Source organism: Chiloscyllium punctatum, chromosome 7, assembly GCF_047496795.1.
Source record: "Chiloscyllium punctatum isolate Juve2018m chromosome 7, sChiPun1.3, whole genome shotgun sequence".
NCBI classification, from domain to species: domain Eukaryota; kingdom Metazoa; phylum Chordata; class Chondrichthyes; order Orectolobiformes; family Hemiscylliidae; genus Chiloscyllium; species Chiloscyllium punctatum.
This window is the reverse complement of record NC_092745.1, coordinates 92,220,493-92,240,827: the sequence shown is the minus strand read 5'-3', so window position 1 is coordinate 92,240,827 and position 20,335 is coordinate 92,220,493. Positions and strand designations below refer to the sequence as shown.

Sequence of the window (20,335 nt, the reverse complement as noted above, 5' to 3'; positions counted from 1 at the left end):
ACTCTAGTTTTCCAGTGAATCCTTATGACTGAGACCATCCTTTATCTGTTGTCCCAGTCTTAGCGGGAATTACAAACAAATTGCTCACAGAGAAAGACTATAAGAAATGCTTTTAGGGGTGAAAAGAGATATACAGAGGTAGAGAAGTTAAGGGAGCGAATTTCATAGTTTACTGCTGAGTTGTTGATGGCCCCAGCCCCAATGGCAAAGCATTTAAAATAGAGGCAATCAAGAGGCCAGAATGAAAAAGAAGTGCAAATATCTCAAAGAGTTGTGGGCTGCTCGAAATTAGAGATTGAGTGGGGGTGAATAAGACAATGGAAAGATTTGAAAACAATGATAAGCAACATTTAACTGGGAGCCAATGTAGGTCTTCACGTATGGGGTGATAGGTGAATGGAGCTCACAGTATGTTTGGACTTGGGCGGAGTTCTGGATAATGGAAGGTGGGAGGACATACACAAGTGTGTTGGAATAATTAAAAATAAAGCTAACGAAGGGTGGCGAGTGTCTGGAATGGGCTGCCAGAGGTAACGGTGGAAGAGAGTACAACTTTGTCATTTAAGAAACATTAAAACAAATACATGGATAGGATGGTTATGGATGGATATGGACCAAATGCAGGCAAATAGGACTGGTTTAAATTGTGAACAAACTGGGCTGCATGGGCAAGTTGGTCGAAGGGCCTGTTTTCATGCTGTAGACCTCTACGACTCTAAAGGTATTATGAGGATTTTAACAGAAGCACCAAGACAGGAAGGATGTCAGTTGATGTTGCGGAAGTTTGAAGAGGTGATTTTTAGTAATGGCATAACTGTGACCGGAAGCGCATCTTGGGTCAAAAAGGACATCAAGTTTGTGAATACTCTGGCTCACCCTCAAAAGGCTGCCAGGCAAAGGGATGGAGCCCATGGCTCAGGAATGGGGCTTGTTGTAGAGAGCAAAGGCAATGGTTTTGGTCTTCCAAATACTTAAGTGGAAGAAATTCCTGTTCCTTTAGTATCACATGTTGTACAAGTCTGGAACACCAGAGACAGTGGTGAGGTTGAGAGAAGTCTCAGTGTAAGTGTGAAAACTAAATGTGTTTTTGGTTGATGGAGTCAAGAAATAGGTGAAAGACCAAGGATAGATCCTTGTGGCAGGGCAGTGGTTTACCAGGGTAACAGTGCAAGAGAAGTGGGAGAAGCCATTGCATGTAATTTCCTGGCTATGTTTATCTATATAAGAATGGAGCCAGGAGAAGTGCAACTCCAACCATCTAGATGACAGTGAAAGATTGGTGGGAAGAGGGTGGTGTGATCAACTATGTTAAAAGTTGAAATAAGGCTGGAGATCATTAAGGTGGAATACTTTACCTCTGTCACAATCACATAGTCTGTTAATGGTTGTTAATTATTGATAGATCAGTTTGATAAGATTTATTTGCAATCTTCATATTCTTTCAGATGTTTAAGAACATCTGAAGGATGCTCAATTAAACCACAGATTGGAGTAAAGTCAACCGAACCAGTGTCATTGTGCATACAACTGCAAGATTAGTTCAGTTGCACAAAATTGTAAACCACTTTAGTTTTATGTCTTTTCTGCAAAATCCTTTCCCAAAGTCCACCATGAATCCTCCAGTTACTTTGTTTATACACAAACTCAATGTGGCCTCAAAGTGTAATAGCACAAACCATTATGAAGACACGCCAAACCTTGGTATGAATTTCTTGAAGTGTCCAACTGCTGATATACTACACCTTTTTTTACAACTGGACAGAAAGCACATTCTTCTAACAAAGGAAACCAATGTCTACAACTACTGCCAGCACCAACTGTTGCATATCCATAAGATAGCTTCAAACTCATGATGACTCAACATTTCTTAATACCTTGAATTCACCTACAATGCATTTCTAAAAGCTTGTTTAAAAAAAAGTTGATTTCAGGTTTAATATAATTAAACAAAAAAATAAAGTGAATGAAATAAGGAACAAAAACACACCTGTGCCAGGAGTTGCATAAATGAATCAACAATATCAGGATGATCCCTGGGTCCTAAAATATAATAAGATGTAACTTAAGAAATAATATACAAACAGCAAACCAATAATCTTATTGTTTCATGAACTCTACGTAACAGTTACAGTGAGGGGGTACAATGAACAGCTTAAAGCAGTTAAATAAAAGAATGTACAGAAATATGAAACTTCAGAACCTAAAAGAAATAAACGGCAAAGAGAATTGAAACCCAGGAGTAGAGATAACAGATTAAAATGATGTGCTTTCTCTTAAAATTTGAATGCAAAACAGTATTAAAAAAAAACTGGAAATCAGTTCTATTAACCATCCTTTTTATTGTTTCCCCTTTTCAAAAGGGAAAACAAACACCATTTTCAACAGTGAAATGTTTACATCATTTGGGATCTCTGATCTGACAATTTCCTTTTGAATAGAGTCTACGCTAATCAAAATAAGTTACAAAAACACATTTGTGCACATCAGGAACAGATAACACAATTAGAGAAACCTCAAGAGTTATTGTTTATGCTGGGTAAATAAAATCTAAGCCTTCAACTGCAAATTATTTTTAAAATGAATCTTCATTCCTGTACTCATCTTTTTACTGGTTGACAAAGTCATTGTAACAGTGTTATAGCATGTCAAGTCATATGAACAGAAATCTTTACAGTTAAATTATAGGATAGATGATAATAATAATGCTCACAAATATAAAATTGGGCACAAATTTAAGTATATTTCCATGCCAAGTATACAAAAATACCTCTTTTACACTAACAAATTATAATTTGTTGTGAATTCGAAAAGTATTCTCATAATTTGTGATCAAGCAGCATTATACATTTGAAGCTTCTTTACCTAATTATTTAACTGTAAAATATTGTTCTATAAATTTTTACCACAGCACTCTTATGGCCTACAGAAGGTTTTTTTGTCAAAACTATATTACTACAGGTACAAGGGTGTACGATTCCATGTTAGATGAAGAATTGAAGCCTTGGGTAAGTATTCACTAACAATAACCCAGGACAGATTTGGCAGAATAAATAAATGGACAAGGATCAAGCAAGGTACAACACAGAAATGACAGTCTAACAGAAGATATATGTCTGCTGCAGTTTGTAGTAGGAACATGGTGACCAAAGAAAAAAAATGGATGCTGGTTTGAATGTTGCAGCAGGAAAATGGGAGTATGTAACAAAATGGTCTCAGATAGGGAAATGTGCAACAGCAGCAGCAAGCTTGGTGGAAGTAGGACATGTGAAGGAAATCAAAAATGTTGCAACAACTGAATGGAACAATAGCATAGAAAGTGAACAATGTCACATATGTTGCTAAAAATGTTATTAGAAATATAGTCAGAGGTACAGAAAAATCAAGCACATCCTATGTTAGCTCTAATCGTGCTCTCAATTCCACTGCTCTCCAATCATGTTGAAACACTGATTAATCCAATTAGAACCTCAGTGCCCTGTGTAATTGCCAGAGTCTGAATATAATATTCAATCCATCAACAAAACTACATATGCTCTGCGATACCAGTCTGTTAATGCCTCCACTTTATTCAGCTTCCTGAATAGTGATTTGACATGAACCAGTGGCTTGCTAGACTTACTTTAACTGACAATTAAAAGACAATTATGACAGGAATTCAAGTGGCCAGACAGGAAAGGCACTGGATAACAACGTGATAGCCCCATGAACACTTTACAGATATCATATCACCGAATTAAATTCTGAAGTTGCTATAGTAGGATTTGAACATGTGTTCTCCGAATTTTTAGTCTGAAGTTTGGATTATTGGTCCAGTTACATAACCACAGCTCGATCAAACCCCTTATATGACAAAACAAGTTCTCATTTTCACATTCAGTTTTCAAAATGCTGCTGATTGCACCATAAAATAAATCAACCTCTGCCTCTTATAGCTCATAAAAAATACATTTAGTTTATAAAGTGAATTAAAAGATGATTCAATGGCTAAATATAAAAATCTATTTCCCAATGCAGTAGCAAGTCAGAAAGTCCCAAATATGATTTTTGAACTCTATTGAATGAACTGATTTTAGCTGTGCTATAATTGCCCTCAGTACCTGTGGGTGTCTTCAACAAGCCCGTGAACACTTAATGCACCTTAACAAATTGAGAATAGGAACAATGGGATCAACACTAATGACAATTGCGACGTCTAAAACCACAGAACAGGAGACAGCAGCAGATGGGATTTTGACAAAATCTAATATGGGCGGCACGGTGGCACAGTGGTTAGCACTGCTGCCTCACAGCACCAGAGACCCGGGTTCATTTCCTGCCTCAGGCAACTGACTGTGGAGTTTGCACATTCTCCCTGTGTCTGCGTGGGTTTCCTCCGGGTGCTCCGGTTTCCTCCCACAGTCCAAAGATGTGCAGGTCAGGTGAATTGGCCATGCTAAATTGCCCGTAGTGTTAGGTGAAGGGGTATGGGTGGGTTGCGCTTCGGCGAGTTGGTGTGGACTTGTTGGGCCGAAGGGCCTGTTTCCACACTGTAAGTAATCTAATCTAATCTAATGCATATTTTGCTAGTTGAAAATGTGCACTGAAACATATGATTATGGGCTGATCATGGAGAGTTTCCATGAATTCGTTTAAGGGATTATGGCAATTTCCCAGTGCCGGGGAGCTTGTTTGGAAAATTTACTGATTCCAGCCTCAAGTACTGTAGTATTGGAAGAGATCTAGCTACTTTCAAACCACTGTTTGTTCAGTTCTGGAGCTGCAAGAAAGAAGGCAATTGACTGGTTTTCCAATGAATCCTCACAATAATACTGTCCCCTGGATCCAGTGTTGTTTGGTATTAATAATGATTATTTAAAAAAAGCATGATTTTAGTTTCAGATTGGAGTCATTTCAACAGGCTCACCTGTAATACTTACAGGTACTACTCAAAGGTTACTGTCAATTTTGGTGGAAAAGTTTAAGTGATAAATGACTACTGGGAAGCAAGTTTCCATCAGATTTTCTAATGTAAACTATCCAAAGTCAGGTGGATCAAAGAGCCATAACACCTACAGTAACTTGAAGGTGGTGGCTGTGAAGGGGAAGAACTACAGACAGATATGAAATTAAATATCATCACAAATTAAATTGATTGTTAATACTACTAAAAGTGATGCTAACCAACAAAATGCAGATGAAAACCTTTTCTCACTTCATCATCAGACTTTACGTGAACTACATCAAAAATCTTAAAGAACTAATTGACATCAATTTTTACAACTTAATCTATCGAGATTGTGGGCATCCCATCCACACCAGTGGCCAATTAACCCAGACTTTAAGATAACTTTGTAACCTCACTGAGTTACAAAGGTGGTAGAAGAATATCAATATGTTCAAATGGCTTGACTCTATAAAGGACACCTTTCAACTAACACCAAAGTAAAGGCCAACTCAAAATTGGAGTCATCTTAAATCATAAGTGGTTTTATTTTGGCCAAGATTTCTGTATTTAACTAAATGACTGTTGTGCACAATGGTCTCAGATCCACTACAGTGCAGAACTGACACGCAGCATCATAAACATGGCACAGAATACTTAAACATAATTGCAATGAATAGTTAATGCAGTAATTTTATTTTGGGATTTGATGCAGAGATTGATTTTACTTCATGGATAGCCATCTATCAATACTTTTAAATAAAAAATTACAAATTCGACAGCAAGACAGATGACCTCAGAGACAAATAGCAGCATCTAAAAGAGAGGAAGGAAGAAGGAAAGACCTGGATACAGCCTGGAGCAACTATAACAGTAACAGAGGAGGATCTGGAGACAGCCAGCGGGATCTAAAATGAGTTGGAGACAGGACAAAGCACAGTAAACAGAAGCATCTAAAACGGTGAGAAAGAGGGGATCCAGAGATAGAGCTATCCAGCTCAGTGACCGTTCTGTAGCTTTAGAGATGATTGACTGCATTATGAGTGAAATTGAAGTGCAGAGTAAAAATAGTACTTTATTGGTTGGTAAGTTTCTTTTTTTTTTACACCTTTTGTAGCTTGGCTAATTTTAGTAATGGACATTTTATTTTTAATAGCAACATTCACTATTAGTAATAAAGCTTATTGACTGGCTTGTGAATATTTCCTATTTATTTAATTATTGAGATGCTTTTAATATTTAAATGAAATAATGTATTCCTGTTGGCTTTGATCTTTGAATTGATTCTGTCCCGAACTGCACCTTATTTAAATTTTTGAGGAATGCCCACGCACCCACATCTGAACTTTGATTTTCTTTTCCAATATTTTTAGTTTCCCCTGCCTCAAATCGTATCCTTCCAATCCCCTGGTATGCAGGTGCAACAAGCAATGAAGGCAGCAAGCACAAGGATTTGACAACTGGAGCAGGGATGTCTCACTGAAGTTGTACAGGGCCTTGGAGAGACCACACCTAGAGTGTTACATGAAGTTTTGGTATCCTTATCAGTGGATGGACGTTCTGACTATTGAGGGAGTGAAGATTGATTCCTGAAATGGAAGAACTGAAATATGAAGAGAGACTGGATCAGTTAGGACAATATTTATTGGAGTTTAAAAGAATGAGTTGGGATCTCAGAAACCTATAAAATTATAATAGGCCTAAACAGAATAAATACAAGAAAGATGAACCGTGTGACCAGGGGTCTAGAATCAGGGGTCACAGTTTAATGAGTCAGTGTAAGCCATTTAGAGCTGACATTAGGAGCAACTTTTTCTCCTACAGAGTGCTGAGCCTATGGAATTCTGACATGAAAAGTGATTGAGGTCAAAACATTGAATGTTTTCAAAAAGGAGTTAGATAAAGGGATCAAAGGGTTTGGGGGAAAAAGCAGGAACCGGGTAAAGTTGGATGATTGCCCATGATCTCATTGATTGTTGGAGCAGCTGGAAGGACTGAATGGCCTCCTCTTGCTCCTATTTTCTATGTTTGTGTGTTTCTTTCATTTAGCTTTGTTCCTCCAAACTGCAGTGGAGTTCAAACATGTCTTTGTTCTTTTCACAATGAAGTCCCCATAGTCAGGGGAGAAACTGGGCTTTGCAGATGCTGGAGATCAGAGTCAAAAAGTGTGATGCTGTAAAAGCACAGCCGGTCAGGCAGCATCCAAGGAGCAGGAGAGTCAACACTTCAAGCATAAGCTCTTCATCAGGAATGTCCCCATAGTTGGTCAGTCTTGACTTTCAATTCTGTGTTCAACCAACTATCCTGATTCATCAGTTGTCTTCTCATTTAAGGTGTGTTTTTTTTAAAAAAGGAACAGAGCTTCATAGAGGGACTTCTGATATACGAAGTTCATCAAGTTTTAATTTAAGATTATGGAACATGTATTGTTTCATTAGTTATCATCAAACAACTTATCTCACAAAATATTACTTATTTTTACTTGTTTTGTGGGAGGAGTAAAGGAATACGTCTGTGTAAGGCTCTCATAGGTGCTCTCTTCTAAAAGCACTTGCATCCAACCATCAAATGTAAACTTCTTACCCCTCTCATATTGGACGCAAGTCTGCTCAAGCTGTGTGAGTAGATTCCAAAGGCTGAGCCTATTACTCTCCCACTCTAACTCATATGTATGAAGGATAGGCTTTTTGACATCTCAATCAGTGGAGGTCTCCTTTGAAAACATGGTGTAAACCTCATGCCTGTTAACCTGCTGTGCATTACAGTATTCAGTTTTCTGTGGGCCATTTCATCTGATTTACCACTTTCGAATGACAAGTGTGTGTCCATCCCTCTCCTCATATGTTGGGATTGCTTGGAGAAATTTAAGGTAGACAAGCAGGAGGCTGGAAGAACACAGCAAGCCAGGCAGCATAATGTGGTGGAGAAGTCGGCGTTTTGGGTGCAACCCTTCTTCAGGACTGGAGCTGCAGATAAGGTGGGGTGGGGGGGGGCTGTGGTTACAGGTAGGGAGAGGGGCGGAGTGGTGAGATAGTGATAGGTGAACACAGGTAAAGGGTACGGCCTGGTTGTGTTGGGAGGAATGAATCCAGTTGGTAGCATCTGCAGTTTATCTGTCTCTAACTGGAGAGATTTAAAACAGCTCTGTAGTTGGGGGTCAGACCTCTTCCCATTAAACGTGCACTACGTTCCTGGTTTAGTTCAAGCAAATAAAAATTCCATCCTGTCCTGTCTCCCATAGAATCTCTACAGTGTGGAAACAGGCCATTTAGCCCAACAAGTCCACACAGACCCATTCCCCTACCCTATTACTCTACATTTCCCCTTGACTAATGCCTCTAACCTTAACATCTCTGAACACTATGGGCAATTTAGCATGGCCAATTCACCTAACCTGCACATCTTTGCACTGTGGGAGGAAATTGGAGCACCTGGCAGAAACCCACGCAGACACAGGGAGAATGTGCAAACTCCACAAAGACAGTTGCCAGAGGCTAGAATTGAACCCAGGTCCCTGGTGCTGTGAGGCAACAGTGCTAACCACTGAGCCACTATGCCATCTGTTTTTCCATTCTCTCTCGCCTCTCTTTCTCGTCTTCTGAATGCCTTTTCTCAGTCTTCTTTCTCTTTGAAATGCCTTTTATTCTTTTGCAATTTTAATTCTCGTCTCTTCTGTTCTAACTGAACCTTTGCCAGGATTACATTGTCTGTTTCCAGTTTTACATTGCCTCTGGCTCTTCCAATTCAATTGCATATGTTTGTCCACTAGTTTTACAATTGGTTTCTTAAAATTTAGAACAGAAAAAAAACAAAAATTGACTGGACAAATCAGATACACTCAAAAAACATGGAAGATGAATTTGTACAATACTTCAGGGATTTCTTCTTAGGACAGTAAGCTGCAGATCCTATCTAGGAACAGGTTATTTTAGATCTGGTAATGTGTAGGATATGGAATTAAAATGAGATCTCTTAGTTAATGGTCCTCTAAGAGTTGCAATCACAACATGGTAAAATTTCAAATTCAGTCTGAGGGACAGCAACTTGGGTCTCAAACCAGTGTCCTCAACTTAAATTATAGAAGTATGAAGGAACAGCTATCTAAAGCAGGCTGGGAAAATAGACTAAAGGGGGAAAATCAATGCACGGGCAGTGGAAGGCATTTAAGCACATATTTCATATTGCTCAGCAGAATTCATTCTTGTCAAAAAGAAAGACTCAATAAGAAGAATGAACCACCATGGTTAACAAAGTTGGTAAAGGAGAGTATCCATTCAACAAATAAGGCAACACAAAGTGGTAAAAAGTGGCTAGAAGATAAGGAGTTTGTTTTTAGGAACCAACAGCAGTTGGCACACGTTTTGAGAGAGCAAAGAACAAAGACAGATATTTCGTGTTGGGAGCTGCCTGGAAAGATAACACAAATTAATCACTGATCTAAGGATGCTGTAGGCAAACTGGCACTGAACTGTTACAATACTCAGGTTGGCAGCTAGTTGGATATTGAATTAGTCAATCAAGGGAGAACTGGTGCTAACCAGCCATCCACAAAGAATACTGACTGAAAAGATGAAAGATCAAGAGACAACTGTTTCAGATTGATGTTGCAGGGTGCAGCGTGAGTTTTTTTGGAAGACTTCTAGGCACTGCTGCTTGGTCTTATTTACTCCAGTTATTAAATTATCGAAAGTTTTGAGTAAAGAATCACAATCTGTAAGAAAGAAGTAAATATTTCTAGAAGTCTGTTGAATCTGTTTGCATTAACCAATGACTTTCGAATTCAAGGTAAACAGTCCTACTTGCCTATGAATTTCACGAAGGTCTAGTATCGATCATTGCAAATTGTTTTTTGGAACTAGTAAATTCCAGTTATTTTTAATCAGCTTTTTAAATTTGTCCCTTAATTGCTTGTATGAGAGTGGTCATTATGATCCAAGAAGATTGGACTTTAACTCATAGATATTAATTAGATTACCTTGATATCGGTGTTCTGCTAGTTACACCATTCATAATAAATTGTTAATTTTGGTTATAAACTTGATGTCCAAAATCTGTTATTCATAAATTGGACAGTTGAGGGTTTTATGCAGTTTGCATGTTTTAATTACACTGCAATGAGACTCCAATGATAGCGAAGATGATTTGGTTTTCTGTGATATCCTGTATCGTAACAATATATAACAACTACATTCATGGCCAGCAATTTAAAATAATTCAACTTCCGTTCCAAACAGATCTGCTTAATAATAGATTTTATTTCCCTTTGATATGTTAAAGCCTACTAATACTTCTTAATTGTATGTTCAATTGTCACTGAATCCTCTGAATAACTGAGCAAAGTGTTCATGATTCAAGATTATTTCCAACGGCTGCACACCATTACCATGGTAACAGAGTTTTTTAACAATAAATTTATATTCAAAAAATTATATACAACCAGTCAAGCAGCTACGTACTTTGCACCAAAACACATACTTTTTGAGTACTTCATAAATGGAAATAGACAGGGAAACAGATACTGAATCAGAAGTAAAGAATCAGGAGGATCACTGGGCCTTTGCAATTCCTTCAAAGAAAGGGAAGTATTTACAAAAGAAACTTCTGAGAGCAAGGGTAAGATCAAGGTAGGTTCTACCCGCAACAGTACAGAAAGGATAAGGTTATGTAGGTGGAAGGAATTACTCTACACAAAAGACTTATAAACAGACAATAATCGCATTCTGCAGAAAACAAATCACTCATCCAAAACTGGACTGACAACACATAGGGACTGAAGGCAGGAATGATGAAGTAAGAACAGAGCACATTTCTCAGATGTGGCATCAAGAGGCTATCCCATCAAACTCATCCAGGCTGGAGTGAGACAGCAGCACAAGTCAGTGCCAGTGGCCCTCACCAACATTCCTGGCTGCAGTGCCGCGAGAAAATTAATGATCTGCAATCTAACTGTGCCACTGCACAAGCATCCAGCTCCAAAACCTGCAAGCCTCAACATTAAATACATGATGTGTGTCTAAGGACTCACACACACTTCATCTTATCAAACTACTAATCCTTCCTGGGCACTATGCTTTCATCTCACTTACTAGAAATGACTCACCACCTTGTTTAGAGAATCAGAATTTTATGGCACAGAAGGCTGTTTGACCCATCATGTCTGTACTGGCTCTCAAAACAGCTACCCAGCTAGTTACATTCTTCAGCCCTATTTCCACTGGTCTCTAAATTCATCACTTTCAAAGATATATCCAACTGTCTTTTGATTCCTATGGAAAGTGTCTCCAGAACCCTCCCAGGAAGCACCTTCTAAATCCTAACAACTGAGTTAAGAAGCTTCTCATCTCACTCGTAGCTTTCTTACTGGTAATCTTGAAATTGTGACCCCTAGTTACAGATATGAAAGTTAGTGGAAACAGAATATCCTCTTTACCCTGTCAAAATTGTTCAAAATTTTCAACATCTCAATAAGGTCACTTCTTAACCTTCTTTGCTCAAAGGAAAATAATCCAATCTCTCATCTTTCCTTGTACCTAAAATCCTTCATTCTTGGTATCCTTCAAGTAAATCTCCTTGCACTCTCTCCAAGGCTTTAACATTCTCCCTTAAATAAGATGCGCAGAAGTGAATACAATACTCCAAATGTGCTCTGACCTGTAGAGGTGTAGCAATATGGCAGAGTAGGACACTCCTTGCAGAGTTTCTTTGCTCTGCCTCTCTTTTTAGCAGTCCTGGAGCAGCACAACTTACCTTGGCGTAGCTAAGTGCTGGTGCAGAGTAGACTGGAGGCTTGGATTAGGGTGGGACAGTTGTTGGACGGGGGCCTGGTAGGGGCAGTCAGACCATGTGCCGAGCTGCTGCTATTTGAAATTCTTTACTGGACTGTAATATCTATCCTTTAACTGTGTTACAAATATCTTATTCCTAACTTTTTTTTAAGACACTAATTAATGCAATTACTTTTCCTTTTATTCCTCTTTTGTATCCAAGATTTGTACCTAGGTACTTGCACCTAAGATGGCGCCACTAAAGGCAGTCATTGTAAAAACTTTTCAGTGTACTCCTGTACCAGAATACACATGACAATAAAGGATATTTTACTCTATTCTGCTCTATGTCTCTATTTATAAACCCAAGGAACCTGTAAGGCTTAACAACAAATTTAAATTTGCCTGGCTATGTCCCTCTGAAGTCACTCAGCATCATCTTCACAGTTCATAATTCTCTCTAGCTTAGTATCATGTGCAAATTTAGGGCTTTTGCCCTCAACATCCATCTCCAAATCATTTATATAAATCATAAAAATAAGGGTCCCAACACCAATCCCTGGGGAACACCATTTTCAACTTGTCGCCAATCTGAGAAATGCTCATTTATATCTGCCCTCTGTTTCCTACCTTTTAGCCAAGCCAACTTCTGATCTATGCTGCTAAAGATTGATCAATCTCAAACATTTCTAATTTGCTAAGCAACCTGCCATGTAGCATTGAATCAAATGCTTTCTCAAAGTCTAAATATATAACATACATAGCACTACCCTCATCAATTGCCTTTGTCACTGTCACTCAATTAAATTTGATAGACATGACCTGCCCATGCCAAAGCCATGTCAACTGTTCCAGATTAACTTACTGTGATCCAAGAGTATATTTACCTTATTCCATATTTTGCCTCCATCAGGTTTTCCATGACTGATGTCAAGCTAACAGATCTGTAGTTTCCTGGGTTACTGTTTGTCCTTTCTTAAACAACAGTGTCACATTTGCATTCCTCCAGCCCCCAAGGACTAATCCCGTGTTCAGATGGGCCTAGAAAATTTCTGTCAACAGTTTTGCAATCTGCTTCCTTACCTAGCAGGACGCACCCCACCCAAGTGTGAAAACTTCTCTACCCAGAATGTTGCCCAGCCCTTTTGGAACCTCTTCATCTTTCACTATATACTGCTCAGCTGCTCAACATCCACATTTCAACTTTATCATTGTCACCATCTTTTAAATTGGTAAAGAAGGAAGCAAAATATTCATTTAGTACCTCTGCCATATCTTTTGCTTTAATGAGATGTATACCCTGCTTGTTCATAATGGGCTCCCCTTTATCCTTCACTAATCTTTTTATTAACGTGTCATGCTTCCTCTTACATTCCGTATTCAGACACTTCAGGCTTTGGAGGAAGTAGTGCTCAAGGCCTTTGACACTTTGAAAACGGACGTAGATCAGGCACTTGCTCAGCCCTATGCAGCACACCTGCCTCTGCATGAACCTGCTCAACCTAAAGAGAGGCACATGAACTTCAGGTAGTCGTAATAACAATCCTATATAAACAGGAGCAAAAGAGGGAGGAGGCAATTACGTTTTCACTGCTGGCTCTAACATGCAAATGTTTTGCTGCTTCTACGGAAAGAATGATGGCCACCTTGGAGCCCCAGGTCCAGTAGAATGCTCAGTGGCTGCCAATATGCACTTAGACCTGCTCTCCATCACTTTAGCTATGGTGCCCATAATCAGTAGCAAGGCAAGATGGAGACAGCCTCACTTCTAGAGTCCCTTCTTCGAGGAGACAGGGTGGAGATACGCACAAAGAACAGTGATTACCAGGCAGCTCAAAAAGCTCTTGTCAGGACACTCCAGAAGTTTCCTGCTGCTCCACTTGTCTCCATTGTACTCAGCAGTTGAGGAGATCGGGTGCTGTTCCACCTGATCAGGACAGTTTCAGCAAACCAAAGCAGTGCAGGAGTCCCCCTGCAGGAAGCCCAAAGACTTCAAAGTGATTAGGGCTTATCAGCCACCAGGCTCCTTCCACTGCAATGCAAATATCTGGCTGGCACTGAGACATACTGGGAGGGAAGAGAAATAACCACCTTTCTAAGGGCATAGATATTCAATCACTGTAGTTAATCTGCACTTGTGTAAATAAATTTTCATTTACACTGTTCAACATCCATTGAAATATTATCCAAGTAGGAATGAGACAATTTTTGAAAGCAAAGATTTGGAGCATATTCCATCGAAAGAATGTGCGATTTTTCAGTTGCTATACCTTGGTACTTCTTTCTGAATTGGCAAATTGCGTGACTAGAGACCAAGGAAATGCACACCTATAAAATTTAAGGATTGGAGTCAAAGCATTCTCAATTATTCTTGTGGGCAATGATATTCACAATAAGGTTTAATTTAAGTACTAGGGCATGGGATGTCCAAGTGGAGGAACACAGACCCATATCTTATGAAGCAATGGCAAAATCTACATGTTCCAAGAGAGCAAGGTCTGTTCTTTGTCTAGGGCTCTCAAATTTAAGCGTGTGGTATTAGCAATAGCCACATCACATGCCAAAATCTTAAACCAAGAGTCAAATAGAGGGAAGAGCTAAAAACACTGTAGCCCACATTAGTAGAAGAGCCATCATTGAGGATGCTCAGGCATTACTATTATGCAACACTCCAGGGATAGTGAAGAGGTAAGGTCCAATTTCAGAGTTTAGTACAACTCCATAGCCTTCACCAGGAAGTGGACTGTCAAATGTAACTCATGTCTTTGATGCAAAAACCACTTGAAAGCAACCATGCAGGAGTGCAAGGTCACATAGGAGCTCAAAGTATGCTAACCATTAGTCTAGGACAAGTATTGCATGCATTATCGTTTACAGAGGTGAGGAAATCAGAATAGCAAGGAAATGTCACTATTTCACTGCATAGATAAAGTTAATAAAAATACAATTAAATCCTCGCATGTTGGACTCAGCAAAGAGCTGACAAGAGTGTAAATGAAAGCAAAACGTAAATAGAAAATCTGTTTCTATGCAGTTATTATCCTAGAAACAAAGGATAGTCTCTGACTCAGCAGGCCATTTTCTTGTATTCTTCATCTCTGACAGTTATCTGGTGGATCATTTCAGAATTCACAACCTCATCTTCGTCCTCTTAAGGTTTCTTCTTGCTCATACAGTTCCTCCTCTGCCAAGCCACTTTGATGGCTGAGAATGTATAGGGCACAGCACACCACAATAATGTAGGATGCTCCATCATGAAGAAGAGTTATAACTCCACTAGAGATATGTATGATTCTGTGTCCTCCATGAATAAAAGGGGCTGTTTCAATTACCACTAGTTTGCATGTTAATTTTAAATATCACAAAGTGTACCACATTGCCATAAAGATGGGCTGTGGGGCTTAGAAGGTTCTGTTCTCCAACTGTTCGGTGTGCTTGCTCACAGAAACAAAACAATCATCAGTTGAGTTTAGGAACAGAGATAGTAGAAGCTCACTAAGTCAAAAGAACAAAAATGAATGTCAGTGGCACCTGCACCTCAAGGAAAGAAAATATGAACTTTACCATTCACCATACGGAAGACAAATGGGAGCTGAATATGTGCCTTCTTTGAAGGAGAAGACAACATACACAGTGAAAACTAACAGGTAAGCTGCATTGCAATCGCCAAGCTAACTTTGAGCTGAGAAGTCCACAGACATTTCAATTATGCCAGCTCTCTTTCTTCTAAATTCTAGTAGAGTACAAATCAAAACATCTCAACCTCACCTCAAAAGAAAATCCCTCTCACCAAGTCAATCTTGAACAATTTATGAATTGTCTCCAAAGTCAGTATACCTTTTCTGAGACAAAGGAGTCAAAACTGCTTGTCGTATTCTAGATGGGATCTGACTAGTACCTCATATAGTTTTGAGAGACTTCCCTATTTTTGGATTCCATTTGCTTTAACATGAAAGATCAACAATCCATTTCTGTTCCCTAGTGGCATTTTATGATTCGTGCACAGACAATAAAATCATTGTGCAGCAACTTCATGCATTTTATCTCCATTTAAATAATATTCAGCTCCCCTATTCTTCATGAGAAAGTACATGATCTCATTTTTCCACATTACATTCCATCTGCTATGTTTTTCCAACTCACTTAAGCTGTATCTGTATCTCTGCAGACTGTTATCCTCACTATTTGTGGTCCAACCTAGTCTTGGACCATTTGTAAACTCTGCGATAGAGTCATAGAGATGTACAGCATGGAAACAGACCCTTCGGTCCAACTCGTCCACACCAACCAGATATCCCAACCCAATCTTGTCCAACCTGCCAGCACCCAACCCATATTCCTCCAAACCCTTCCTATTCATATACCCATCCAGATGACTTTTAAATTGTAATCGTACTAGCCTCCAACACTTCCTCTGGCAGCTCATTCCATACACGTACCACCCTCTGCATGAAAAAGTTGCCCCGTAAGTCTCTTTCATATCTTTTCCTTCTCACCCTAAACCTATGCCCTCTAGTCCTGGACTCCCCCACCCCAAGGAAATGACTTTGTCTATTTACCCTATCCATGCCCCTCATGATTTTATAAACATCTATAAGGTCACCCCTCAGCCTCCGATACTCCAAGGAAAACAACCCTACCCAATTCAAACTCTCCCTATAGCTCAAATCCTCCAACCCTGACAACATCCTTGTAAATCTTTTCTGAACCCTTTCAAGTTTCACAATATCCTTCTGATAGGAAGGAGACCAGAACTGCATGCAATATTCCAACAGTGGCCTAACCAATGTCCTGCACAGCCGCAACATGACCTCCCAACTCATGTACTCAATACTCTGACCAATAAAGGAACGCATACCAAACACCTCCTTCACTATCCTATCTCCCTGCGACTCCACTTTCAAGGAGCAATAAACCGGCACTCCAAGGTCTCGCGCCTCCCTGTATTCTATTTATTAGCTAATGCTCTATCCATGCTACATCTAATGAATGGGATCTTACCTTACACGTGGTACCTTATAAAACAGATTTTGGAAAGTCAAATATATCACAGTGCTTGGCTCCTTTCATCTATTTTGCCTGTTATCTCTTCAAATAATTCTAACAAACCTGTCAGGTGATTACTACGTTTTCTGGGGCATAATTGACGGGGATAGGGGAGTTGGCTTTCACAAACCTCCCCTTGCCTGCCATCCATACCTCCAATCGTACCCAGTTGAGAACGAATGGAGAAAATGGAAGCCCCACCCCCTACAAACTCAGCAGGTAGGTCACCTCGTTGTGAAATTAGTCATATTTCACATCATTTCTGGGAGGCAGGAGAGAGGAGGGGTGGCATGTTGAGGCTGTTAAAAAGGTAAATTAATGGCTCTCAAGGGGGTTTCAATTAATGGCAAGTTGAGAAAGTCATGCATGAACTTTCTCGCATGGCATTTAACTGCCAGGGCAGCAGGAAAGGGTTGAGTTTCTCGCTTGGGCAAACTCACCCAATTAGTTCCTATTCTCACCACCTTTCTAATCAGCTTCAGGAGAGGGGAAAATTCCACGGTAAGTTAGGTCTAACACAAATTGAGAAGTTGTAAGTGTCCACAATATCAACAGGTGTCTAGATCAATTGAATGCATGCAGTAAGCATCCATTATTCCTGTGTCTTTAGGGGCCTTACCAAATTGAGGGCTTAAGACATGAAAGTGGTAGTTTCCATCCTCTAAATCCTTTAAAATATTAAACATTTTTAATTTACTAAGATACTGACTACAGAACTAAGCTTTAATGAAAATGCAGATCACAGAATTATTTTGGTGCAGAGGTGGCCACTTCAGCCTATCGCTGCTTTATTGGCAATCTCTTTGCTTCTTCCCTGTAACCCTACACATTATTTAAATAGAAACAATTATCCGATGCCATTTTGAATGCCTCAGTTGAACCAGCCTACACTACAATTCGAGAGAGTACATTTCAGACCTCAATTACACACTGTGCAAGGAAGTTTTCTCACCTTCCACTTACTACTTTTGCAAATTACTTTCATTCTGTGTTCTAGTTCACAATCCTCTTCTAAATTAGACCAGTGATCCTCTCATGATTTTGAAAACTTGTATCTAAGTCCTCTCTTAGCCTTCTCCCTTCCAGGGAAAATAATCTACCTTCGCCAATCTATCATGAATCAGGTTTGTCATCCCTGGACCTATTCTCAAAAGTCTCCTGGCACTCTCTTCGATGCAAACACTTTCTTCAAATAGTGTGGCATCCAGACTGTATTCAATACTCTAGCTAAAGTCTAATTAATATTCTATACACGTCCGGCATAACCTCTCTGCTCTTATATTCTATGCAAATATTAGTGAAGCCGACAAAGCTGTGCCCTTTATTAGCTTCCAAACTGTGTCCAGTTTTGGGCCCCACACCTCAGGAAGGACATACTAGAGCGTGTTCAACAGAGATTCACACGGATGATCTATGGAATGGAAGACCTAACATACAATGACGGCTGAGGATCCTAGGATTGTATTCATTAGCGTTTAGAAAGTTGAAGGGACATCTCATAGACACTTACAAGAAAATGCATGGCTTAGAAAGGGTGGACACTGGGAAAGTGTTTCTGTCAGGCGGGGATACTAGGACTCGTGGGCACAGCCTTAGAATTAGAGGGGGTGAATTTAGAATGGAAATAAGGAGACATTTCTTCAGCCAGAGTGTGGTGGGCCTGTGGAATTCATTGCCACGGAGCGCAGTGGAGGCCAGGACGTTAAATGTCTTCAAGACAGCAACTGATAAATTCTTAACCTCACAAGGAATTAAGGGATATGGGGAGAGTGGCGTTGAAATGCCCATCAGCCATGACTGAATGGCGGAGTGAACCCGATGGGTCGAATGCCGTTACTTCCACTCCTATTTCTATGGTCTTCTCTCTCTACCTGTACTGCCACCTTTAATGAATTCTACATGAAATTGCTCAGGTGTGTCTCTGCTCCTGCACACCTCAGAATAGTATCCTTCATTTTATACTGTGTCACCATATTCTTTGCACTGAAATGCATTACTTCACACTTACTGTCAGTGAGTCAGATGTATAGCACAAACAGACCTTTCGGTCCAACTCGCCAATGCTGACCAGATATCCTAACCTAATCTAGTCCCATTTGCCAGCACTTGGCCCATGTCCCTCTAAACCTTTCCTATTCATATACCCATCCAGATGCCTTTTAAAATGCTGCAACTGTACTAGCCTCCACTACTTCCTTTGGCAGCTCATTCCATACATGCACCACCCTCTGTGTGAAAAGTTAGCCCCTTAGGCCCCTTTTATATCTTGCCCCTCCCACCATAAACCTACGCCCTCTAGTCTGGACTCCCCCACCCCAAGGAAAAGACTTTGTCTATTTATCCTATCTATGTCCCGCATGATTTTATAAATCTCTAAGGTCACCCCTCAGCCTCCCTCACTCCAACGAAAACAGCCACAGCCTATTTAGACTCTCCCTATAGCTCAAATCCTCCAGCCCTGGCAACATCCTTGTAAATCTTTTCTGAATCCTTTCAAGTTTCACAACATACTTCCGATTGGAGGGAGACCGAAATTATACGCAATATTTCAACAGTGGCCTAACCAACACAGCCAAAACATGACCTCCCAACTCCTGTACTCAATACTCTGACCATTAAAGGAAAGCATACTAACCGCCTTCCACCTGCAACTCTACTTTCAAGGAACCATGAACCTGTGCTCCAAGATCCCTTTGTTCAACAACACTTCCCAGAACCTTTAAGTGTAGAAGTCCTGTTCTGATTTGCTTTTCCAAAATTCAACACCTCGCATTGATCTAAATTAAACTCCATCTGCCATTCCTCAGCCCATTGGCCCATCTGATTCCGTTGTACTCTGTGGTAACCTTCTTTGTTGTCCATTACACCTCCAATTTTAGTGTTATCTGCAAACTTACCAGCTATATCTTTGCTCACACCCAAAATCATTTATATAAATAACAAAAAGCAGTGGATCCAGCACTAATCCTTGTGGCACACCACTGGTCACAAGGCTCCAGTCTGAAAAGCTACCCTCCACCACCACCCTCTGTCTTCTACCTTTGAGCCAGTTCTGTATCCAAATGGCTAGTTTTCCCTGTATTCCAGGAGACTGGTTAGCAAGGTTAGATCTCACATGAGGAACCTTGCCAAAAGCCTTCTGAAGTCCATATAGATCATTTCCGCTGATCTGCCCTCATCAATCCTCTTTGTTACTTCTTCAAAAAAGTCAATCAAGTTTGTAAGACATAATTTCCCACACACAAATTCAGGCTGACTATCCCTATCAGTCCTTGCCTTTCCACATACATGTAAATCTTGTCCCTCAGGAATCCCTCCAACAGCTTCTCCACCACCGATGTCAGGCTCACTGGTCTATAGTTCCCTACCTTTTCCTTAAACGTGGCACAAAGTTAGAAAACCTCCAGTCTTCCAGTGTCTGACCTGTGACTATTATGATACAAATATCTCAGCAAGGGGCCCAGCAATCATTTCCCTAGCTTCTCACAAAGTTCTAGGGTACATCTGATCAGGTCCTGGGGATTTATCCACTTTTATGCATTTCAAAATATCCAGCATCACCTCCTCTGTAATATGGACATTTTTTCAAGATGTCACCATCTAT

At 40.0% G+C, this 20,335-nt stretch overlaps 1 protein-coding gene across 1 annotated transcript in view; it reads right to left on the bottom strand.

Moving 5' to 3' along the window:
* Positions 1-20,335, bottom strand: part of ipo13b (importin 13b) — a 208,565-nt gene that overhangs the window by 21,456 nt on the left and 166,774 nt on the right. Inside the window, exon 15 of the mRNA XM_072573267.1 lies at positions 1,988-2,040. Within this exon, the coding sequence (XP_072429368.1) occupies positions 1,988-2,040 (53 nt within the window). The remainder of the gene's footprint in view (positions 1-1,987; positions 2,041-20,335) is intronic.